Here is a 25,288-nt window from a genome sequence, read left to right as displayed (position 1 = left end):
GACCGTGAATTTACACCCTCGGTGTTGACTTTAGACGGTTCAGGGAAAATGACCGCTCCACACTCTTGTAAAATCTTAATGTAGCATGGGAAGTGCACAGCGCTGCCTGATGTACAGTGTTCAGATGGGTCTTGACCTTATTAAATCATGGAAAGTGGCTTCTAGGAGGAATTAAAAAAAAAATTTTTTTTTTTTTCCTGCACAATTACTCAGGTGGCTTTTCCTGTTTCTTCTCTTCCTCCTGGACTTGGGTCCTGTAATTACTATCGCAGAGAGCTGGAAGGATGCCTGCTCTCCCCCGCACGGTCCCCTCCGCTCGGCCTCCTCCCTCCCTCCCACCCCGCCCCCCGCCCTTTCTCTTCCTGGCCCCGCCTCCTCGGCGCACCGCGCAGCTAGACAGCTGTGTTCAATCAGAAACCACTTACAACTCCAGACGATTCAAAAGGGAAACTTCGGCGTGAAGTGCAACCCCGCGCCGGCTCTCTCTAGCTCTCTCCCTCCCCGGAGCCCGAGGCGCGGACGCCCCTCGCTCCGTCGCCCTGGTTTCTTCGGGAGCTCGCCGAAGCCTTCTGGGGGTGCCGGTTCCTGCTGGGAGGTGCCCCGCAGCCGGGTAATGAGGGGCGGCGAGACCCCGTAGGAGCGGCGAGGCAGCGCCGAGGGTGGCAGTGCCCCGGGACCGGGCGGTGGGCGCGCGCGGGCGGGTCCCCGCGCCGGCTCGGCCGCTGCAGCAGCTGCGAGCGCGCCACGCCACCGAGCCTCCTGCGGCAATGGCTCGTCGGTGAAACGCGAGCCGGATCCGCGCCTTCCAGGAGAGCACGCATCCTTCCTTGGGGGTTTCCCCCACTGTCTTGGGTGAAAATGGCTGTCTAGACTAAAATGTGCCAGAAGGGATCAAGCGGCGGATCTCGAGCCCGGTAAGCCCAAGTCAGAAGCTCCGAGACCCGGAGGAGGAGGAGCTCGGCTCTGAAAAGTGCAGTCATGAATTCTGGAGTTGCCATGAAATATGGAAACGACTCCTCGGCCGAGCTAAGTGAGGTAAGGAACAGCTGAGGTCGGGAGCTCCGGCTTCTTAGGCATTTGCCTTTCGACAACCGCCCCCTCCCTGCGGCCCGTTCCTCCCAGTCTCCCCCAGCCCTCCACCCCATCCCCCTCGTGCTCCCAGGCTGGAGGCAGCGCAATTAAAGATTAATAGATTTTTTTTTTTTTTTTTTGGATCTTGTTTTAACTTGTAGTGCTACTCAGGAAATGACCTGAACTGGCTTGATAATTCAGTCTGAGCCGAGAGGTTTCAGAAAGAAACGAGCTCTCACCGCGGCGCCAAGGCGTTCCGCTCTCCGCGCATCTGGGTCCCCGGTCCCTTACCGCCCCGGTCCCTTACCGCCCCGGTCCCCCCCCCCCCCCCCCCAGTTTATGTTCGACATTCCTTTTGGTTGCAGTCGGGGATCCGAAGGCGAGCCGCCGCCGGGGCGAACTAATTTGGTGGGGCTGGGGGAGCGCAGCGGATTTTGAAGTCTGCCACTTGGCTCCCACGTGCGATGCGTTTGGTTCAGTTCGGGCACGGTGGTCTCGCGTCGGCGGAGAGGAACGACCCGCGCTGGGGAGGGAGGTGGGGAGGAAGAAGCACATCAAAGCCGCTTAGAACTTTATTTCCTGCCCGGGACTGGACTCCTGAGTCTTTGAGGCGAGCGCTTTTGCAATTCCTGGCTCTCACTGTAACCTACCCACTTGAATGTTGGGAGACTTGCTTTGAAATTACAGCTACATCAAACGGTATGCAAATATGTGAGCGGTAAGATGCTCAAAGCCACCTTTTTTGATGACTTTAGGGATGCCTCGGGCACATTCCCCCCCCCCCCCCACTACTGCCACCCGCGGCTTTGAATACCTGAGAAGTGCGATGGAAAACCTACAAAACTGGGCGCTGGAAGGAGAGGAGGGAGTCCGTGTGACTCGTGTCTATAGCAGGAGATTTAGTGGCTGTGGGTTTTCCTCCTGGCACCATCCCTGAGCTATTTATGGGGCAAAAGTAGAATAAATAGTCTGTGCTTCTTGAGTATGGCTGAAGACAGGAAAGGGGAAGAAAAGGAGCAGAGCATAAAAACAGCCGGAAGGCAGATAGAGGTGATGTCAGATTACTGACTGTGAAGGGAAAATGAAAGGCTGGTGCCCTGGCTGAGAGGAGAGGGCTGGGGATGGGGAAGAGAGGGGGGCGTAGAAAGGGGGAAACCTGAGTAGGTCTGTGGCGGATATCCAGCAGGGAATGCTGTGCGCCCTGCTTGGTGCCCTGTGTCTTGCTGCTGCACTGTCCCGGCTCTGGGTTTGGAGTAGCGTTGTGGGATGTTGGTGAAATGAAGCAGAGGCATTTCCTAATCCTGGGGGCTTTCCCTGTGATGTAGAAGGCTGGGAGATGCTAAGAGGGGTGGTTGAAATTTGAACACAGGAGGTTAGAGGAAGAGGCAGGAAGACCTAAGTGATTTATTTACTTATGTATTGCCAATTTTACAAGCAGGGAGAGGTTCTACACCTAAAATGGGACCTAAGACCTTGCTCCTATAGCTCAGCCTATGTAAGGAGAAGCCTGTGACTTCCCTTGTAAGGTCCCTTAGAAATCAAGCACGCACTGGTGCCTTCCCCTGGTCCCTCAACCTTCTTATCTGTGGCAGCTGCAACTCCCCACCACCTAAAGTATGTTGTTTCAGTTGCCTTTGTTTTAAAAGTGAATCCCAGCTTGGGGAGGAAGGTGGTAGAAGGCTGAGGAGGGAGAGAGGAGGTCTGACCTGACTCGCACGGAATTGGCACAATGAGTGCATTAGATGAACCCAAAGTGTCCATGAAACTCAGGTGGGAGGTGCTTTGCCTGGTCGTATCCACTTCCTGTGGACTCCTTAGAAAAACTGGGGCTGAAGGAAAGATTGGAGGGTGCTCTGTGGCCCCTGTGTTGGTTAGAGCCACACTATTTGAACGTTAGAGGACATCGTTTTGTCACTGAAAAAGTTTCTGGACAGTCCTATCCTTTACCAAATTGTCTTGTTCTCAGTGTCTGCTCATCGTTTCTTACCTTCTTTCTGGCCTCCCTTCTAGGTTTGATGATTTAGTCCACAGTGACCCTCCGCAGTCCCGATTCCCTGCAGGTCAGGTAGTTGCCATAGACTGTAGGGCAGTTTATTTTTAGGTTTTGGACATATTTTCAATTAGGATATGTGTAAGAGAATCTGTAAGACAAGGGGGTGTGTGTGGTTTATACTTGCGGACCCTAAATCTCAAGTCTGTTTATCATGGGCAGCAGTTGTAGGATTGAGCTGTTCTGTAATACCCACAGTTCATCTGTATTCTTCACAACAGGTCTTTGGTGGACTGGAGAGTTCCTGGTCACAGTGATTTTTCTCTTAAACGCTGGTTCTGCTTTAACGTCTCGAGGGAGGCAAAGTTGACATTCTCTTTTGATGGTTGGTTCCTCCTCCTCACCTGGAAGAAGAGCTAATAAAACCCCTCAGGGGCCCCTTTAGTACCATTATCTCTTATTGCCCAGTATATTCCACACTGTCTGGAGGTCACTGTGGGGTCAGATTCAGCCTGTTGTTCCCCAGGCGGTTCAGGGGCAGGAAAAACCTAGAAAGAGCCCAGTGTCATCCTGGGGTTCTGAAACAAGAGGCCTCTCTCCTTGGTGTGGACTTGTGAGCTGACCCTTTCTGGAGGGGCCCTCCAGCCATGGGAATCCTTGACAGTAATGTTGGTGCTGACTCTAAAGGGCCTCAACGAAGAGGTGTGGCTTGAACCCGTTGCTGGTTAGAATCTGCTGGTCTGGCGGGTGAGGGCCGGGTGAGGGCCGCCAGCCTTGGTCAGCTGCTGAGGGGCTCACCTCTGCTTGTGCAGTGCTCTGGAATGCTCGAATGAGAGAGAGAAGGAGGGAGGGAGAGAGAGAGAGAGAGAGAGAGAGATAGGATTTAGGTGTGAGGGATGCCTGGGTAGGACCTCTAGAGCTAGAGCTGAGTGTTGGGGGCGGGGGAGGTGTTTTGCATGTGTGAGAACTTTAAGAAAGAAAAACAGGAAATTCATGAATGTGTCCCTTTTGTGTCTTTACTTGGAAACAATAGCTGTTTAAGATCCTGCAAGATGATTATAGGAGATGGTAAAATTGCCTCTACCTGTGGGCATTCAAAACCTTTTTGTTGATCCATGACCACAAATGGCTTCTATCAAGTCTGAACACTTTAACCAGAGCAAACTAATCCTTAGCAGTAACCACAGTAATGTAAAAGGAAAATCTGAGAAACATGAATTGGCTAGTCTCTTTTCTTGGCTATTAGCTGTCCCTTTCAGAGAATCAAAGGATGTTTTTCTTTTTCTAATGTGAGGTTAAGGAAGGACTCCAACATCAGCCAAATCAAAAAGTCTTTAGAAAATCAAGTACAGGGCGCCTGGGTGGCTCAGTGGGTTAAAGCCTCTGCCTTTGGCTCAGGTCATGATCTCAGGGTCCTGGGATCGAGGCCCGCATCGGGCTCTCTGCTCAGCAGGGAGCCTGCTTCCTCCTCTCTCTCTGCCTGCCTCTCTGCCTACTTGTGATCTCTGTCTGTGAAATAAATAAATAAAAATCTTTAAAAAAAAAAAAAAAAAGAAAATCAAGTACAGGGGCACCTGGGTGGCTCAGTGGGTTAAGCCTCTGCCTTCGGCTCAGGTCATGATCTCAGGGTTCTGGGATCGAGCCCCACATCAGGCTCTCTGCTCAGCAGAGAACTAAGTACACTTTTAGCAGCACTTATATTAAATTCTCCCAAACCTTGTCGAGGGAAGGCTCTTAATTCCTCTTCCTCTTTGCCGTGGGTTTTTGGTTAGCACTTTATTTTGTTTGTCTTGGTAAAACTTGTGGGACCGGTATGTAGTTGAATCTTGTCATGTCTCTTAGTTCTTAGAATCATTCAGATTTTGGGAGAAAGATCTCTTAAGGCACAGCATTACCAAGGTATGACTTGAATTCACTAATCTTTCCAGAAGACCTGTCTACTGGATCTGCTTGTCAGGTAGACAGCTGCCTGTTAATGCAGCAAAATAAAAATTTATCTTTTAAGAGTTCTTTTTGGGGTGCCTGGGTGGCTTAGTGGGTTTAAGCCTCTGCCTTTGGCTCAGGTCATGATCTCAGGGTCCTGGGATCAAACCCTGCATAGCCCCCCAACCCTCTTTGCTCAGCAGGGAGCCTGTTCCCTTCCTGTCTCTCTGCCTGCCTCTCTGCCTACTTGTGATCTGTCAAATGAATAAATAAAATATTTTTTAAAAAATTGTAGCAACCGGACGCCTGGGTGGCTCAGCCGGTTAAGCTCTGGTCACGATCCCAGAGTCTTGGGATCCAGTCCCGCATCAGGCTCCTTGCTTAGCAGGGAGCCTGCTTCTGCCTCTGCCTGCCATTCTGCCTGCTTGTGCGCTCGCTCTCGCTCTCTCTAACAAATAAATAAATAAAATCTTAAAAAAAAAAATTGAAGCAATCAACTTATATTTTCTGCCTTTTAAACATTACACAATGAACAGGTAAAATTCTCCTGTCACTGTTCACTCTGAAACCTTAGTTGCCCCCCAGAAATCCTACTTTCCTTCCTCTTTCCTCATCACTTTATTCAAAGCTGCTTTCACGAGATGATTCCACTTAGGAACATGGGTATAGAGGCAATTCGGAGTACTTTCATCAGGATCTAGTTGGGTAGCTACGGAAACCCCACATCTTTACAGATAATTCTACAGGGGTTCTCTACACAGACCATCCTGTGAGGGATTTCACAGATGTGAAATTTCACAGATGTGTTTTAGGCTTCATCAAGTTACAAAATACCAGAGTTGGAAGGGCCTGTGAGATCACCTAGTATTCCCACACCCCTTTATACTTCCTTATACTCCTTTGTTTTTATAGAATCCACTCCATTCTAAGGAGTTGTCTCCTGTGTGTCCTGCTATAGACCATCAGCACCAGAGGGCAGTGTGAGGACCTGTCAGGGTCTGGCACATGGTAGGTGTTCTACAAATATTTAAATGCATGAACACCTTGCCTCTTCTCTCCCTTTCTTTCCCTTTTCACACACATAGGATTTGAGGAACTGCTTTAAGTGCTTTGTTTGAAGACTTTAAGGGAGGGGGGCGGTCTGTGGCTGTGTAATAAAAGTAGCCCTAAATTTAGAGGCTTGAAGAAATCTTAGTTGTGCAGGATTTTGGAGTTTGGGGCAGAGCTCAGAGGAGATAACTTGTGTCTATGACTGGTGTGAGAAGATTCCCCTTCTGACGGCTTCACACATGGCTGGCATAGTGGTGCTGGCCCATGGACTGGGAGATCACCTCTTTTCTCTTCTGCAGGGGCTTGTCTCTGTGCCTGCTTGGGTTTCCTCTCAACATGGCCGCCGCATGCCGGGGCTGGGTGGAGGGGGCAGCTGGCAGTTATTTGTATGCATCTGTTGGTCAGAAACAGCTCTGTGCTTAGCCCAGATTGAAGGTGGTGAAGAAATAGATCCCCACCTCTCCAAGGGGGATATAACAAAGAATTTACAACCATTTTTAATCTACTCCAGAGGCCACAAAATGACAGAGCCTTGTCTAAAACCCTGGTCTCTTGATTCTCGGGGCCTGGCAATAAATAGTTTTGTTTTGTTTTTATCTCTTAGCTGTTAATTCAGTGGTTTCCCCAGGTATCAGTCTGCTTCCTTATCAAAAACCGTATGAGAGACATTTTGTTATGCCCATAATACAGGTGTGGAGATTGAGGCATAATGAGGTGAAAACACTCTATAGACTGTAGGGGTGGAGTGAGGATTTGAGCCCACGCAGTCTTTCTCCCAGGCCCACCAACCTAACCTGGCTTCCTTTCGATAGTTTCTCTTACTTTTCTGAGCTTTTGGTCACATGCTTCTAGGAGGGAGTATTCTGTATAAGAGGCCTGTTATTTAACTTGATTTGGATTGGAATCTATGCAATGCCCAGATAAATGTTTTTGATAAAAATGAAATGGATAGTGATTAAAGGAATGTGGTCCCTGCATCACCTTTCGAGTGGCTGACGAATTCTAGGCATGGGTTTTCCAGAGCCCTAAAAGCAGATGTGTCCATTAGGAATAGGGAGATCCTCCTCTAGGAGAGTCCTCTCTTTTGTTCTTGTTTACCCCTGGGGAGAGAGGTTGCCCCACAGCCTCTGTCCTACTGCCCTTGTGCTCCACATTGGCATCGGAAGGATTAACGCTGCCACGTCTGAGGTGTCAGAATGAGAATAAGACTTCCTTTGTTACAAGAATCCGCACCCTCCAGTCCCTGCAGGTGGGGCGGTTGGCTCCTAAGGCAGTGAGCTAAATCCCTGTGGGGCTGCAGAGGGCTGAGGTTGGTGAAGAAGGCCAGGGAACCCTGTGAAGTCGGTGGCCGGGGCTGCGTGGCGAGGCAGCTGCTGGTGGTCAGATCCTGAGGAAACACGAGCTGAACGTGGCAGTGGGGCCGTGTATCTGCCCCAGCTGCCCAGGGGAAGGAGATCAAGTGTGGCTGGAACCAGGTGATAGTCAAAGTAACAGGGAAAAGAAGAAATACATTATGGAAGGAAGAGGTTAGTCACAGACCAGGCAGGCCACAGACAGGAAAGCAGAGAGAGACCCTGGATTCTGGGGATGTGCTTTGTCTAACGGGGAAATTGTAAAACGAATTCTGAGACTTTGCCATATTAAGGAAGTACTTACAGGACTGTGGCTACCAGGTTTGGAGGTACCAGAGCTTTGAGGGAGTGGGGGCACCCATCTAGGATAGGGAATGTGATGACAAGACTCAGGAAGTAAACTCAAGAGTGCTTGAAGCTAATGTACCCAACGCAAGCCACGGGGAACGTTTCCTCCAAAATGAGATGGGAACTGGAAGATAAAAGCTGCATTTACGGCAAAATTAAGGTGTTGATGAACAAAGACTTCAGATTTAGGTTTTGATCCAAGGAATCAAATTTCAGAAAACCAAGATTGTACTTTAAATAATCTCGTGGTTCTGGGAAAGAGGTGTGTAGTGGCGGGATTGCAGAATCAGACATCGGACAAGCCAAAAAAAAAAAAAAAAAAAAAAAGAACACTGATAATAATAGTTAGGACGTGCATTTTTACATCAGCCAGGGGATGTCAGGGCAGAGATAAATTAGATGCAATTATTTTCCCACCCTGCCCCCTCACTACACACAAATTCCTGACATTGGTATTTTTCAATCTTGAAAGAAACAAGGAGAGAATAACCTGGATGAGAGATAAACAGAAGTTCAATTTATAGAGTAAATATTCCTGGGACCACAGAGTTCTCTTTCTTTCTTTTTTAAAAAAAAGTTTTATTTATTTATTTGACAGGCAGAGTTCACAAGTAGGCAGAAAGGAGAGGCAGCGGGGGGGGGGGGGGGGGGGGGGAGCAGGTTCCCCGCTGAGCAGAGAGTAGGATGTGAGGCTTGATCCCAGGACACTGGGATCATAACCTGAGCCAAAGGCAGAGGCTTTAACCCACTGAGCCACCCAGGAGCCCCGAGTTGTTCTCTTTCTAGCAAATGTCCTCCTCTTCTTGCTGAACAGAAATAGCCAAAATTAGTTCATAGGGGAAAGAGGACACCTTTGAGAGGTTTGCATTACCCTGAGGAGTGAAGTTGTAAAGCACTTTATGAAGACAAATCTTTTAAGATATTTCTTAAACTCCGCAAAGAAATTAAACCAAATCAAGTCTGGGAAAAGCCAGAATCCTGAATGAGCAGCTGTTGATTCTACTTGTCATGTAAGAAGCTCCAGGGTAGGGTTTGTTAACTTTGTAAACAAGCAATAAAAACCTGTTGGGCTGCGACAATTGTGTGCTAAAAGCTACCTGATGTTTTGGCTGGTGGGATATTTTGAGACCTATCCTCTATCATGATCCTCATTATGGAAATACATCTAAAGCCAAAGGCTGTAGCATTTGATTACCTGAAAACAGTTTCACGGAACCTCAGTGTGTGCGCATGCCTGTCGGTTAAGGATTCCAGCTGGATTTGGAAAAAAAAAAATATTGGTGCGGTCGTCAAGGGAAGAATGCCAGCATGGAAGGAGATTGCCTGGCAATTAGAAAAGCTGGGGAGTCCTCTGGTTGGGTGCATGCTGAGAGTGGGAGTAATTGCTTGTCCCTGTTTCCAATGGGCTGTGTGGACTTGTCCACAGAACACGTGGCACACTTGCAACGACTTCTTGCTTTGTCTGGGCCCCTCCTGGCCTCCCACGTTGGTTGTTCCTTCCCTCACCTGTGTTCAGAACATGTACGATAATTACCCACAGCCTCCATGGGAGACTGTGAGCTCTTTGCAGGCAGGGACAGAGGAAAAACCCATCCGTGTCACCAGCACCTCATCCGTATATGACATGGTAGGGCGTCGACAAATGGTTATTTGTTTGCACTGAATCGCGCTTGACATTACAGCGTGGCAGATGGATTGGATTGGCCGCTTCCATTATTTTGGTTGAAGGGCATGTTTGATGAGATTTAGTTTGGTTATTATTATTATTCATTTTTAAAGATTTTATTTATTTATTTGTTTGAGAGAGAGACAGCACAAGCAGGCAGAGAGGCAGGCAGAGAGAAAAGCAGGCTCCCCACCGATCAAGGAGCCCGATGTAGGACTCGATCTCAAAACTCTGGGATCATGACCTGAGCCCTGGAGGCAGCGGCTTAACTGACTGAGCCACCCAGGTGCTCCGAGTTTGGTCATTATTTCCATAAGGTAGACTCTATTCCCCATTTGTTTATTCATTCAACAAATACTGTGTGCCTTCTACACACTAGGCGATGTTCTTAAGTGTGGGGATACAGAAAACATACCGTTCTTGTTTTTTTTTTTTTTTTTTTTAAAGATTTTATTTAATTGACAGATTACAAATAGGCAGAGAAGCAGGCAGAGAGTGGGGGAGGGAAGCAGGCTCCCTGCTGAGCAGAGAGCCCATGGGGCTCCATCCCAGGATCTGAGTGGAAGGCAGAGGCTTTAACCCACCGCCACCCAGGTGCCCCAGTATTGTCCTTGTTCTAATGAGCCTGTGTTCTAGAGGGAGGCAGGCCATACATATGACAGATGTATGTCCAAGTGATGCTATGTGCTGAAAAGAGAAAACACAGGGAGAGGAGGGAAGATGCTATTAGAGTGATCAGGGAAGACCTGTCTATGGGAATCTTTGGATTGAGACCGGAGTGAAATGAGGGATGGAGCCATGTAAAAATGGGAGATGATCACCTCAGGCAGAGGTCAGATACGCATGGTGTGTTTAAGCAAGGAGGTGATGTGGCTGGGAGTGAAGTGAGCCAGGGGAGAGTGGAAGGAGAGAAATCGTTCTGGCTAGATCGCCTGTGTCTCCTAGGCTATGGAAAGGAATCTGGATTTCTTTGGAGTGTTTTGATATTCCTGAACTGAATTTTTTACATAGATATACACACACACATATATACATTATATAAGGTACATAATATATACATTATACACATACATAAATATCCATTATATGTAAGTATATATACAGATACATATAATTTTTTAAAAATATTTATTCGAGGTAGAAAGCAAAAGACAGCATGAGCCAGCGGGGAGGGGCTGAGGGATAGGGAGAACCAGACTCCGTGCTGAGCAGGGAGCCTAATGTGGGGCTCAATCCCAGAACCCTGAGATCATGACCTGAGCCCAAGGCAGATGCCTAACTGCCTGAGTCACCCAGGCACCCCTGTATAATAAATTTTAAATAAAGTAATTAAATTTGGGGGCACCTGGGTGGCTCAGTCAAGATTCCGATTCTTGATTTCAGCTCTGGTCATGATCTCAGGGTTGTGAGATTGAGCCTTAAGTCGGGCTCCAAGCTGGGAGTGGAGCCTGGTTTGAATTCTCTCTCTTCCTCTCCTCCTTTCCCCGCTCATGCATGAGTGTGTGGACATATGCATTCTCTTTCAAATAATAAAATCTTAAAAAAAAAAACAAAAAACAAAAACAAAAAAGAAAAATCATTTAAAGAACTGAGTGACACAGACATTGGCCAAGAATGATTTGAAAACTGCCTTCCTTTGAGGGATGGTTTAGTGTTGAGGGACGCTGATGTTGTAGAATATAGGTGGGTTCTGAATTAGGAAACTTGGGCTCTACTTTCCTCGGTCACTTGGAGCAGTTTCCTTCAATTATTAGAATCATTGACTTTATTGTTATGAAACTTAGTATCAGTTTATGGATTTATGACAAATGTAGCTCTAAGGAGCCTGGAATGCTAACATTTGTTTCTCTATTGAAAAGTTATTTGGGGGGGCACCTGGGTGGCTCAGTGGGTTAAGCCGCTGCCTTCGGCTCAGGTCATGATCTCAGGGTCCTGGGATCGAGTCCCGCATCGGGCTCTCTGCTCAGCAGGGAGCCTGCTTCCTCCTCTCTCTCTGCCTGCCTCTCTGCCTACTTGTGATCTCTCTCTGTCAAATAAATAAATAAAATCTTTAAAAAAAAAAAAAAAAAAAGTTATTTGGGGGCGCCTGGGTAGCTCAGTGGGTTAAAGCCTCTGCCTTTCACTCAGGTCATGATCCCAGGGTCCTGGGATTGAGCCCCGAGTCAGGCTCTCTGCTCAGCAGGAAGCCTGCTTCCCTTCCTCTCTCTGCTTGCCTCTCTGCCTACCTGTGATCTCTGTCAAATAAATAAAATTAAATAAAAAAAAAGTTATTTGGTAGTTGGGTTATAACCAGAAAGTTTTCTGGTGAGCATGGAACTGGACAAAGGAGATGTTTCCATATTCGGAGGTACCATTAAGCCATTCTTTAAGATGAGGATTCTCTTATCCAAGCCATTTGCATACCTGATGAGGAAACTGAGGTCTGAATAAGGCTGGCTAGGGGCAGAGCGGTAAGTGTAAGACACATTTTTTTTCTTTTTAACTCTGGGGATAATTTTTCCTCTTCTGCCTCAAACTCCTCTGTTTCTGTATCGCAGGATTTGTTTTAGATTTTGCGTCTTGGGGTTCCACTGGGTGGCTCAGTCCGTTAAGCATCTGACTCTGGATTTCTGCTCAGATCCTGATATCTGTCTGGGTCCTGAGATTGAACTTGTGTCAGGCTCCATGCTGAGCGTGGAGCCTGCTTAAGATTCTGTCCCTTTCCCTCTAGTTTCCCACCCCTACAATGTGCACACACTCCATCTAAATAAATAGATAAAAATGTTTTTTAAAGAATATGCATCTATAATTATCTTAAGAAGCATATAGTCCTTAGTAAATCTTGTCTATATGTGGCGTTACTACTAATTGCACCATTGAGATAATTAGAAGAATTTAAATTTTGCTCTGGTCTTTTGGGTCTGTTGTAGTAGTCAGCTCTCAGTGGGTTCTTACTGGCCGAGACAGTCGGGGCTTAACAAGTCTTAAAAATCCAGAGGAGCATTTGTGTTCTGTTTTGAGAAACTAATGAGAGATGGGCCTACTGTTCAGCTGATTGGCCAGCTGCTCTGTGTTGATGGTTGTATGACTTGGTCACTCTACTGTCCTTTTTTGAAAATGGTGGTAAGCGCTACATACCCTAAAATCTCCCATTTTAACCATTTGTAAGTATGCAGAGCTGTGGCATTAGCACATTGACTTTGTGGGGCCTCCCTCCGCACTCTCCATCTCCAGCACTTTCTCCTCATCCCCAACTGACATTCCATACCCGGTACCCAGCAAACACGAACTCCCCATTTCCACCCCACCCCCACTCTTTGACCCTATCTCTCTGTGGATCTGACTAATCTAGATCCCTCACACAAATGACCTTATAAAATACTTGTCCTTTTGCAACTTTTTTTTTTTTTCCCGTAGACCTAATGTCTTCGAGGTTTATCAACACTGTAGCATGTGTCAGTTTTCTTCCTTTGTGAGGCTGACTTTTCCACGGTGCCTTTACATCCTGTTTTGTTTATCCATTCATCAGTGCATACTTTGGTGGCTTCTACCTTTGGACTGTGGGGAATAAGGCTGTTACGAACACGGGTGTGCAATTATCTGAGTCCCTGCTTTCAGTTTTTTAGGTGTACACCCAGAAGTGGAATTGGTAGACCATATGGTAATTCTGTGTTGACAGTTTTGAGGACGGTGCCTTTACATCCTGTTTTGTTTATCCATTCATCAGTGCATACTTTGGTGGCTTCTACCTTTGGACTGTGGGGAATAAGGCTGTTACGAACACGGGTGTGCAATTATCTGAGTCCCTGCTTTCAGTTTTTTAGGTGTACACCCAGAAGTGGAATTGGTAGACCATATGGTAATTCTGTGTTGACAGTTTTGAGGATTTGCCTCCACATTTTCCGTACTGGCTGTTAGACTTTACATCACCCCACCAGTAGGGTGCAAAGGTTCCTCTTTCTCCTCCTCCTTGCCAACACTTGTTCTTTCCTGCATTGCTTTGCTTTTCCTGTTTTAGCCATCCTGGTGGGTGTGAGGTGGTCTCTCATCCTGGGTTCTGTTGGCATTTTCTTTAGGATTCCTAAATGTTGAGGGTCTTCTGTGCTTAGGGGCCACTGCGGTCTTTGGAGACATGCCCGTAGGCGCCCTCGCCCATTTTTCACCTGAGCTGTTTGGGAATTTTTGTTGTTGCGCCATAGGCGTTCTTCCTCTAGTGGGGATCACCATTCCCTGGGGCCTTTCTCCTTTGTGCTGGTCTCCTTTTCGCCTTTGCTGGGGCTTTGCAGGGGCTTCTTGGTATTTCCAGATGGAATGACAGCATAAGGCGAGGCAGGAGAATAAAGCCTTTCCCCCGTGGAAAACAAACAGGCTCCGCCGGGGCCAGGAGGCTCCTTCCTCCTCCGTGTCCAGGAAGCAGGGACTTCCGGGCATGTTGTGGGGCCAGCTCGCACTTGACCGGCTGGTGACCAGCAGCTTCTGCGGTCCAGCTAGCCACTCTCCAGGGATGTGAGGCCCCGCAGCAGAGCTCCTGAGTGTTCTGTTCATGGCATTTGAAGGGTTACTTTGCTCCTTGACATACTGTGATTTCACGGTATTGAAAGCGGAGTTTTAGGAGAGGGTTTTAGCAAGAGGGGCCTGTGGAGAGTAGCCAAGAAGTCTGGGGCTGGCCTGTTAGATTAGATAACTGTTACTTTATTTCTTGGCGCTGTGAATCTAATCCCGGTTAAACCAAAAATCTAATTTATTTTCATGCTTGATTGGGAACCTAGGTGAGGTTTGGTGGGCTGAGGTCCGGAGCCGATGACCAAGAAAGAATTCTTGAGACATCTTTGGTGCAAAATGGTGGTTTATTAAAGCACGGGGACAGGACCCGTGGGCAGGAAGAGCTGCTGCCCCGGGTTGTGAGGGATGGCAGGTTATGTACCCTGCTGTTGGGGGAAGGTGAGGGGAAGGGAGGTTTCAGTGGAGTTTTCATATGCTAAAGAGGGCCTACAAGGTGCCAGGATGTTCCAGGCCTGCCGGAGGCCTTGCCCTTGCTGCTGGATCAATGTTGTCTTTAGACCAGCCATTAACATTAAGATCTTTGGGAGACTTTTTGGTGGGGTGTCACAATCCTGCTATCAATCGTCTTTGTTAGTGAGATTTAGAACATTTGTAAGCCAAGGGAGACTCCGGTCTAGCAGGATTGTGAGCTCTGCAAGTTAACTATTTGCTTATTGTTCTTGGCAGTCAGGGCTGCCTGAGGGATGCTACACTTATGGAGGGGAAAGGGTGAAGAGGGGGTGCAAGGCGCCAGCTTTTGCTTTGTCCTCAGCCAGCCTCCTGCTCCCTCATCAGAGCCCTTCTGATTAAGTGTTTGGAAGAGAGTAAGCATCGTATAGGAAGGCCAGGGCTGGGGGAATGAGCTAGTCCAGGGGCTGCTGTGCCGAGACTGATGATGAAGAGACTATTAATACTGAGTAGGGGGTGAAAATAGGTGAGTTGGACCCCGAACAGGAGGCGTCATTACTTCTGGCTCAGAAGGATAGATTAAAACTCACATGTGGGCTCCCCTCTCTTCAGGATGCTTTGATGTACATGTGGGGCAGAAAGCAGTGCCTCTTCTGCCAGGACTGCTCCAGACTTCAAGTCCGTTTTTCAGTTGGGATTTCTGAGTTGCTTATGAGAATGCTGTCTGGGCGCACACACGTGATGACGGCCAAAGAGCGCGTCTGATGCCGAGAAAGCTGCCCTCAGACCCTTTCATTTCCAAACTGCGAGAGATGGGGCATCCCTCTTGCCCTCTCCCATAAAGTGCCCCCGCTGAGCAATGATGACATCCAGGGGGTGGGGGCGTAGGTCAAGCGACAAGGAAAGGCTCTGTTATTTTTGGCCATCTTCTCTCCTAACTCTTTACTGGGTCAGGTTACTTGGTTCCTCAGCTCAGCTTGTCTGTGTAACCCGGTAGTGTGGTAGAGTCGTTGGCTCTGCCACTTTCTTGCTAGGTGGTCCGGGGACAGTTGCTTTTCTGGGCTATACAGTCCCTGTTATAAAATGGTGATATTATAAGAGTAGAGTATCCTCCCACTTGGACGGATGTTGTGAAGGCCAGTGAAATAATCCGTGTAGTGCTTATCGAAGTGTCTGGTAAATACTAGTCATTAGCTCCAGCTGCTGCAACGCTAATCCAACGTCTGTGTTGTTTTGGGGCTACAGTGCGGACTTGCTACAGTGACGGTGCCAAGTAGAACTTTACAAACAGAGCATTAGGAGCTGTGCTTGTAAGCACTGAGATAATGTGAAAAGAACTTCTTAAGTGGAGAGGAATCTGTCATAGAGAAAATATGCAGGAATCCGGAGAGTCCTACAGCCTCCTGATGGTTTTGTTCTCTGGCCCTTAATGCCAGAAACTCACTAAGAAGGGAAATTCTGCTTCCAAATATTGGCAAGTCATTGAAAAGAAAGGTAGCTCATTTCTTTTTTTTTCTTTTGGATTCGTGGAGCCAGAAATGTTAATGAGCTCACAAATGTCAGGCAACACTAATTGCTTTTTAAATGTTCCCCTTTTGGTTTATTATCTTTGTTAATTTTGTTTTAATTTTGTCTGGGCTATCGTGTCTTCAGGCCTTTGTGCGCCCAGGAACATGCCCTGAGGAGAGCCACACGGGGTGGGGGGGGTGGGGGGGTGGAACGTGGGAGAAGGGAGGCAGTCAGGTCACCCCCGCCCCATGCCCAGAAGGAAGATGCGTTGCGGAGAAACAGACCATGTTCATGTGTTGTGTAACTACTTATTTCACGAAGATAAGGCTCTATCGGTGATGCATACTCTGTGAATTCCCTTACAAGTTGTGATCTGTTAACAGTGAGGAGATAGCAGCAGGGCCGTGGGAGCTCTGCCTGGCTTAGCCATGGCGCGGGAGGTGAGAGAGGAGCCTTGGTAAGTGGGTCTGAGATTGCTGGAGTCTGGCCCACAGCAGGGAAGGCCACTCTGGTGCCGCTTGTGGCTGGCTTTGTCATTTGAGAGAAGGCTTCTGGTTTGTGCTTGTTTGTTTTAGTGTCTTGACGGAGGTTTGGTCTACTGGTCAGAAAGGAGGAAGTGGTAGAACAGTCTCTCATGTTCTGAAGTGGTTAGGTTCGGTCCTTTCCTGAAGAGTGTCTACCCGAGGGCAGTAGGAAGGAGGTGGGCAGGAGTCGTAGACCTAAGGGAGCCTGAGGCCCTGAGTCGCACTGGGTGGTGGGGAAGGTGTGGAGACCTTGAACGTCCACCTCTGTAGACGCCTGCGGTGAGGTTACCCAATCCCAGGACTGAAACCCGTCTCTGGCTAAGCTGTTGCCTCACGAGTCGGCATCTGATGATGGGCCGATCCAACTGGGAAAGCAGGAGCACAGGTCTTGTGTAATGCGAAACGTTCTGCTCCTCCCTCCTGCCCTTGCAAACGGAGTTGCAGAGTTGCACGCAAGTCCCTCTTCCTGCAATGCTTTTCCCTCCGTGGGGACAGCAGCTCGTCTTCGACCTTACATGTCACCTTCTTCGGGAGGCCTTTCTCAGCTTCCGCTCAGTGCTTGCTAGGCACGCCCTACAGGCCAGCAGCACCGCTCCTTCCCCTGACTTCCCGCAGCTCTCTAGCATACAGGGTATTTCTGGATCCCTCTGTCTCAGAAGCTTACTTGCTGGAGGGGAGCCCGGGGCCAGAAGAAGGCTTTTTTCTCAGAGCACGTTCTTGCAGAGAGACTGACAAGATACATGACAGTTAATAATCATGAAAAGCAGTTAAAAACCACCACCACCAACAAAACCGGGCACCTGCGTGGCTCGTAATCATTAAAAGCAGTTAAAAAACAACAACAGGGGCACCTGGGTGGCTCTGTCCATTAAGCGTCTGCCCTTGGCTCCGGTCGTGATCTCAGGGTCCCCGGCTTGAGTCCTTTGCTCAGTGGGGAGCCCGCTTCTCCCTCTCCATTTGCCCCTCCCCTGCTCATGCCTGCCCTCTCTCTCTCTCTCGCTCTCTCAAAGTGTTAAATAAAACCACCCAAAAACTAAGAGATAGAAAAAATACGCAAAGGACAACTACTTCTATAGGAGCTCGCTAGTGCTGCGAGTCCCATGATCCACACTCGGATTCCCCGTCCCAGAGGATGGATCCTGGCCAACACCGGGCTTGCCTTCAGGGGCCCACCCAGTATGACGGGGGCTGGAGAGATGTGCTTCCATTGGTGTCTTATGGGAGCACTGGAGTCTGGCTGGGTGTTCTCTCTCAGGATGAGACATCAGAGTGGAGGCTGACTGGAAGTAGGTTCCAGGTGGTAGGAGTAGCTCCAGGAGCTGAAATTAGATGCTGTTTTTGTATTAGAAATGATAAATGTGGAGGACGACAATCCTAAGATTATGTTAAAACACTTCAGGTGAAGCCATTACTTCTATTTCATCTTGCAAGTATTTTTTCCCTTTATGCATATCAAAGTCTAAATCTATACTTCCTAAAATATGCCACTTCCAGTACAAGAAAACTTAGGTTCAAAAGCTTCCCATTAGAAATGACTGTTGTCTATTGATATTGCAATTAACCTAAAGTAAAACTGTAGAACTCAGAAGAATGGTTAACCTAATGCCTCTAACCTTATCAAGGTGGGTTTTTTTTTTCCCCCAAATTAGAAGTGAGTTTGGATCATTCCATATATAATTGTACCCCATGTGCAGAAAGATATCTTTTCTTACAAAGGGTAGGGATGTCCCTGCAGTTCAGCTTCTGTATTCATTTGCAAGTGACAGAAATATGTTAATTGCTTTTCTTGGGTGAATGATTCTTAATCTGGTGGGAAGGATAAAGATTTCAATTCATTTCACTAATTTTAAAAATATCCGTATTCATAGGTTACTAGATGGAGCTAATAAGGCATTCCAGTGAGGTCTGAGTTACTGGGTGGATTTCATTGAAAATGTGGCCTTGCAGTATTCCTCTGTGGTAGGATGAAGTCTTCATCAAAGCAGTCGGCAGGTGATACTCTGGCTGACCCTGAGTGCCCTGAGCCACTGGTGCTGATGTGGGTTGGATGGGAAGATGGGTGTGTATTAGGTCTTGATGAGGCTGAGGTGGTGTCTTATACACACTTCTTAGCACAGCAGTTGGAAATGGGAAATTAGCACGAAGCTCTGAGGTTTGTGATAAGAAATTTACCTTTTCCTTATTCTTCTGACTGTCAAAGGATCCAGGTAAAGACTAATGGCCTTTTCCCACCTTTAATTCACCAAGTAAATTGAGGAAAAACTTCAAGTTGCTTTTAATTTTGTTTTATTTTATTTTATTTTATTTTTGAGTAAGTTCTCTGCCCAGCATGGGGCTCAAACTCACAACCCCAAGACCAAGAGTTGCATGCTCTACTAATTGAGCCAGCTAGGTGACCCTAAATTGTTTTTTAAAAAATAACAGCAGCTCTTTCTGCCCATGGTGTCCTGCCCCTGTGCTTTAATAAAACCATATTTTTGTGCACCAAAAAAAAAGTACTCTAACATATTAATAATTAATAGGAAGAGGCCAGTTTAAGAAAAAGGCTTTAGGCTGTAAATTTGTGGATAGCATAAACCAGACTAGATAGTGGTAAAAATGAAGGCAGTTAAATATAATGAGTAGCCCTCAGAAGTGTGAAACACTTGGCATGCATTTTTTATGTCCTTTTTCAGTTTACAACTCTTCATTTCCGTGTGCCCAACCCCTCAGCCCCTGGTGACCTCCTACCCTTATATTCTAGTCTCCAGCTGACTTAACTTTCAGTACCTTCAAGGGGCCTGACTTTCTCTTGGCCTCAGAACTTCACATCTGCTGTTCCTACACTATCCATATCTTCAACCCTTCTACCTTCTGTGTTTTCCTCTCCGAGGACTTCGTGTAAGTGTGTTTTCTCTTCAAAGTCCTGGTATTCCCACTCTGGTCCTGTTGCTATGCTGGTCCACCCCGCTCTGAAAGCATTAGCTGTTTCCATGTTGTAGCGCCTCATACGACACACTGGCCTGCGGACTTGGGATCTCCTACCAGGGTGGCTGCTGTTGACCACTGCTCACTAGCACTGTGCAGAACCTAGCCCTCCACCTTTCTTTTAGAGTGAATGGCCTTAGCAACAGCCCTGTGATAGAAGTCCTAGCTTTAGGGGCATTTGGTAGTGAGGGAGTAGAAGCTCAGAGGGATGAAGGGTCTTACCCAGGGTCCTACATCCAGTAGGTGGCTGAGCCAAGTTTAAACTGGGGTGGGATTCCAGAAGTCCGTGCACAGTGCCGATAGCTTTCTCAGACCATGTGGTCATGACCTCTAGAACGGGCATCTGTAGGACCTGGGGCTGGGGGGTTGATGGGTTGCAGGGAAGTAAGGGTGTAGGGATGATGTCCAGGCTTCTGAGAGGATTATGCTGATAGGTGAGATTGGAGATTTCATGGCAAATCTAACTGGTAGCAAATGATGAGGCTGGATTTGGGCATGCTGCATTTGAGATGCATGTTGGTCCTCAATGTGGAGATGTAAGTAGGCTGTGGGATAATAAGGCTCAAAATTTGGTCAGGATTTGGAATCTTTGGCCTCCATGGCTATTTACTTTCAATGCAGAGGAGCTGATGTTGGGCTCTGTTCCAGCCACTCTGTCACCTACCACATAGATAAGAAGTAGAATGAAGCCAACTAAGTATTGTGTGTATTCAGATGCCGCTCCAAGAACTGTAGTCTCTGCCTCCTAGCGTTTTAAGCATACATAATATACACATTGGTGCTGATGGTTTCGAATTGGCATTATAATTGAAATAAGTTATGTTTTTTAAGTTGTGATTCTTTTTTTTTTTTTTTTTTTTTTTTAAAGAAAAATCCAATTAGCTCATCACACATCCTATGAGCATTTCTGCCTTTGAGCGTTCCTTAAAGGACAAGGTAAAAGATTAAGGAGATCATAAAAGTAATGCATGTACATACCAAGTTTGGAAAATAAAGGAGGAAACAAAGTCTTAAACGGTCGAGTAACATTTTGTATGTTCTTTATAGTAAAATTTTTTTAAATTTAAAAAATTTAAATTCTTCATATTTTTTTTGAAAACAACTTCAATTTTAGTAACTCTGAAGTATTTTATGGTATATAAGGTGGGCTAATAGCTGTTGACCAAATTCTTAGGTTTTCAGGCTTTGTTTCTATAGATAATGTCTCGACACAGTTTTGCATTTTCTTCTATCTTTAGGGCAGATAGAGGGAGAAGGAGAGCGACTGGGAAGGAGAAAATGTGTGTAAATGAAGAAATGGAGGAGTATATTGTACAGAGCTTTTGTCTGATGTTAAAGAAGAAAACATGGGCGCCTGGGTGGCTCAGTGGGTTAAGCCGCTGCCTTCGGCTCAGGTCATGATCTCAGGGTCCTGGGATCGAGTCCCGCATCGGGCTGTCTGCTCAGCGGGGAGCCTGCTTCCTCCTCTCTCTCTCTGCCTACTTGTAATCTCTCTCTGTCAAATAAATAAATAAAATCTTTAAAAAAAAAAAAATAAAGAAGAAAACATAAGGGTGCCTTGGGGCCCTGGGATTGGCTTTGTGGAATAATCCCAAGACTGAAAAGATCCGTTAAACACACACACACACACACACACACACACGGGCTGTAATAAACTGGGACCATCAGTTGTTCTATCTTGGCCTGCTTACTCAGTTTTCTGCCTGTTGCTTATTGAAGAATGCCTTTAAGGTGGTGATGGGGTGCGGCCCAGGGACAGAGGGCAGGGAGGCTAGCAAGGGGGTTGGAGCGGGGGCTGGATTGCAGGTCTGCAGCCAGCTTGGGTTGCCTCACTGTTCCCCCACGATTACCCTCTGGGGCCAGCACGATTGTGGCCATGGTGGCCTTGTAATTCTGATCCATGGAGGTGTGCGATGGGGGTTATAAGAGGTTAAGGAGTGAACCCGGCCTGCATTTTTTTTTTTAAGATTTTATTTATTTATTTGACAGAGAGAGAGAGAGAGAGAGAGATCATAAGTAGGCAGAGAGGCAGGCAGAGAGAGGGGGAAGCAGGCTCCCTGCTGAGCAGAGAACCCGATGTGGGCCTTGATCCCAGGACCCTGGGATAATGACCTGAGCTGAAGGCAGAGGCTTAACCCACTGAGCCACCTAGGAGCCCCTAGAATGGTGTTTTTATTTATTTTTGGTTTTTTTTTATTTTTATTTTTTTTAAAGATTTTATTTATTTATTTGACAGACAGAGAGCACAAGTAGGCAGAGAGGCAGGCAGAGAGAGAGAGAGAGAGAGAAGCAGGCTCTGCAGTGAGCAGAGAGCCCGATGCGGGGCTCGATCCCAGGATGCTGGGATCATGACCTGAGCCGAAGGCAGAGGCTTTAACCCACTGAGCCACCCAGGCGCCCCTAGAATGTTGTTTTTAAAGAGCTTGTTTCATGGGCACATCGAAGAATATTTTCCTTCCTTCTTACATGTATGTTGATACTGACTTTTTCTGCACAATCTCCTACTAACACATGGTCGCAAAGTCTTCTGTGAACCAGTCTCTGTGTAGGAAGCTTAATCCCTGGGGTCCCATGGAGTCCTTTTTAATTATAGGGGCTACTGAAATTTTTTTTCTGGCCAAAGAGTGTTACCACTATGAATTGCTAGTGTTTCTCTGTTTAAAAGGTGACTTCCTATACAAACAAAATTATTACTTGAAAATCCCTCAGGTTGAACCATGTTGCTAAGTACCTGTCTACTGTTACAGGCTTTAATTTTTGTTTAAAGTGACCAAAATGTTAATCTAGAACAACATTTAACTTCCTGGTTTGACAAACTATGTCAGGTAATCAATTTAGCACTTGGAATAATTTTTTCTTTTTTTCAAAGTATTTTTGTAGCTTAAAGGAGGAGGGCTTGCTTTGTCACTTCAGATTTTGTTTTGGGGAGTTTATTTTGGGGGGGGGGGTTTATTGTCACTGTTTTTCTTTTAAGGAGTTTGTTAACCCTGGGGCCTACCCGGGATGACCCGTCTGGAAGCTTCACTTGCTAGGATGGTCTCAGGGCATTGCTACTTTCAAGGAAGTGAAGGGAAGGCCACAAGCTGCAAGTTGGCCTTGCTTTCCTCAGCACCCCAATCCCTCCCTTCTCTGACATGTTGAAAGCCAACTTGGAAATATAGGCTGGGTGCAAGGAGGTGTCAGAACCTAGTTTCTTGCTTAGAAATATCACTGGGAGCAAACATCTTTTTTTTTTTTTTTTTTAAATTTATTTATTTGGTAGACCGAGATCACAAGTAGGCAGAGAGGCAGGCAGAGAGAGAGGAAGGGAAGCAGGCTCCCTGCTGAGCAGAGAGCCCGATGTGGGGCTCGATCCCAGGACCCTGGGATCATGACCTGAGCCGAAGGCAGAGGCTTTAACCCACTGAGCCACCCAGGCTCCCTGGAGCAAACATCTTCTTAAGCATATGATAGAACATTCATTTAGAAGTAGGTATGAACATAGAAAGAGCTGAATGCAGAAACTTGGTGTTTCCAGTAGCCCAGGATTAAGTCCCTGAAAGGATCATAGTAGAAACTGGACTGAATGATAGAAAGTGTTTTCCGAGTGCTAGTCTGGCTTCCATTTCATTAGCCCTCAAAGTATCTTTAGTCAAAATGAAATGACCCCAGCTTAGGACAGATGCTTCTCTATTGGTTTCCCTCTTTCCTGGGAGGAAGTTGGATTGTTAAGAATTACCATTCTTAGCAAGGCAGAGGAAGGAACTGACCAGTTTCTAATCCTGGAATCTGACTTATGCTCAGCTGTAATTGCTACTACACATTGGAACGAACATCCCGGCCACCCTAGGAAGTAGGTGTTGTCTGATATCATGACTGAAGTAAGTCCCTACGTGGCACTCATCAGTGACTTCCTGGAAGTCTCTCACCCTGCTTCCTATGGCTGGTGGGTGTACAATGTTCAGCAACTTGTGTTTGCTGGAGAAGCTGACATTTTTCTATAGAGAGGTAAAACTCTGTGTGTCAATGGTGTAAATAAACCTGAGAACAGCCCATAGTTAGTGGAATGGGAGGACATAACAAGATAGGCAGAATTGGGGGGGATGAAGAAAGGAAACCGGGAACAGCGTATTTCATGGAGGAAGGTTTTATTAACCTATCTACCCTTGATATTCCTATGTTTCTTTCATCGCCCTGTTTATTATGGATGAGGAGACACCCCATATTTATTACCATGGCCATTTGCATAGTGTTATTTGCATGTCTTAATCCAGATTCATCATGAAAATGTCCTTATTTGGTCCAGCTGCCTCAGCTTGGCACCACTACATGCCTACTCTCCTCCCTTTTCTAAAAATCCTATTGCCTTTAATCTCAACTTGCACATGTTAAGTGCTTTATTATTATTTTTAGAGATTTTATTTATCTGACATAGACACAGTGAGAGAAGGAACCCGGAACCCAAGCTGAGGGAGTGGGATAGGGAGAGGGAGAAGCAGGCTCCCCGCTGAGCAGGGAGCTTGATGCCAGGCTCTATCCCAGGACCCTGGGATCGTGACCTGAGCCACCCAGGTGCCCCATGTTAAGGGCTTTAAAATGTGTGGCCTCGTCCTGTATCTTCTGCTGAAATTTTTTCCTGCCCTACAAGTTTTAAGCATCTTCTGCTGACCTTCTGTGATACCTGACACAATATGGGAAAACCCGAGAACACCCAGCTGATAAAGACTACACGTGGAAGGCGTGACTCCAAAAGGAGGGCGGAATCCCTGACTCTCAGCTTTATCTAAACTCCCCAAGATCTCTTTGTTCATCCACAGGGCTTTCCCTGTCGGCGGCTTTTAGAAAACTCTGAGCAAGGGGGAGATCTCTGCTCCCCTGATAGAGTCTGCTGTAGCTGATAATGGAACTTTGCCAGAAGGGGAAAAGGACTCACGGCCGTGGCATTCCTCCTGTTTGCTAGGGAATGTGCACTGGTTCAGTCTTTGGTAATGAATCACTTTACTGCTTCGGAGGAAATGCTGCTTTTCTTTAAACTCCAAAAAGTTTGTCTAATGTCATGGTCAGCCTCTCAGGAACTGTTCTGATAAACAGTAGTTTCTTTTATTCTCTTCCTATTATCATGGGACTAATAGTTCTCTCTCATTAACGTTTTCATATTGGTGAAACAGTAATGGTAACTTCTTTTTTTTTTTTTTTTTTTTTAAAGATTTTATTTATTTGTCAGAGAGAGGGAAAGAGAGCGAGCACAGGCAGACAGAATGGCAGGCAGAGGCAGAGGGAGAAGCAGGCTCCCTGCCAAGCAAGGAGCCCAATGTGGGACTCGATCCCAGGACGCTGGGATCATGACCTGAGCCGAAGGCAGCTGCTTAACCAACTGAGCCACCCAGGCGTCCCAGTAATGGTAACTTCTTTATTGCTTGCCCCATTTCTACAGTCCCTGTTGTGGGCAGCCCCAAGAATCTGCAGCCATCTTGTCAACATTATTACATTTTTGTGATTCTGTGCTGCCTACTCAAATGATAGTCAGTGGTTTTATTAGTTTGAGATTGAAAATTCAAATGAATAAAGGACAACAAAGTAAAAGAAACATAGTCCAATAGGATAGGAGAGTAATGTCCCATAATTTATTCACTGAAGTGCTTCCTTGCAAGCCCTGCATTATCGTATTCATTTTTAAAGAATAATTACTGTGTTTTGTTGAAAGAATGGGCTCATAAATTCCAAGAAGCTAATTATATTTTGTTACTGGTGTTGCTAGAATTCTAATAAGCTTATTCCTATTTCTGGTCTAGTTGTTGGAAAGGGAACCTATCTTGAAGTGGACAAGTGTATTCTGGTAATTAGGAATTACCGAGAAAGAAATAATGCTATTTTATCATTAGAGTTTTCTAACACTTGCTCATGCTGAAAGCCGCGTGGTAGAGACTGATTTTAAATTGAAAAAGGAAATCAAATTGTATCTTTCATCCTTATGTAGCTC

General features: G+C 46.7%; 1 protein-coding gene across 5 annotated transcripts in view; it reads left to right on the top strand.

Moving 5' to 3' along the window:
* Positions 1–25,288, top strand: part of MCC (MCC regulator of WNT signaling pathway) — a 435,968-nt gene that overhangs the window by 163,312 nt on the left and 247,368 nt on the right. The window contains exon 1 of one of the 5 annotated variants that reach the window (XM_082723704.1): positions 395–1,035. The exons of 3 other annotated variants lie outside the window; for them this stretch is intronic. In XM_082723704.1, coding sequence (XP_082579830.1) covers positions 979–1,035 — 57 coding nt within the window. In that variant the 5' untranslated portion in view covers positions 395–978. Of the gene's footprint in view, positions 1–394; positions 1,036–5,896; positions 5,993–25,288 lie in introns of those variants that run through there. One more of the 5 variants, XM_082723705.1, reaches the window with a different exon arrangement.

Source organism: Mustela nivalis (assembly GCF_964662115.1).
Source record: "Mustela nivalis genome assembly, chromosome: 3".
Lineage (NCBI taxonomy): Eukaryota > Metazoa > Chordata > Mammalia > Carnivora > Mustelidae > Mustela > Mustela nivalis.
The sequence above is the reverse complement of the archived record's forward strand: the minus strand, read 5'-3'. Positions and strand labels throughout refer to the sequence as shown.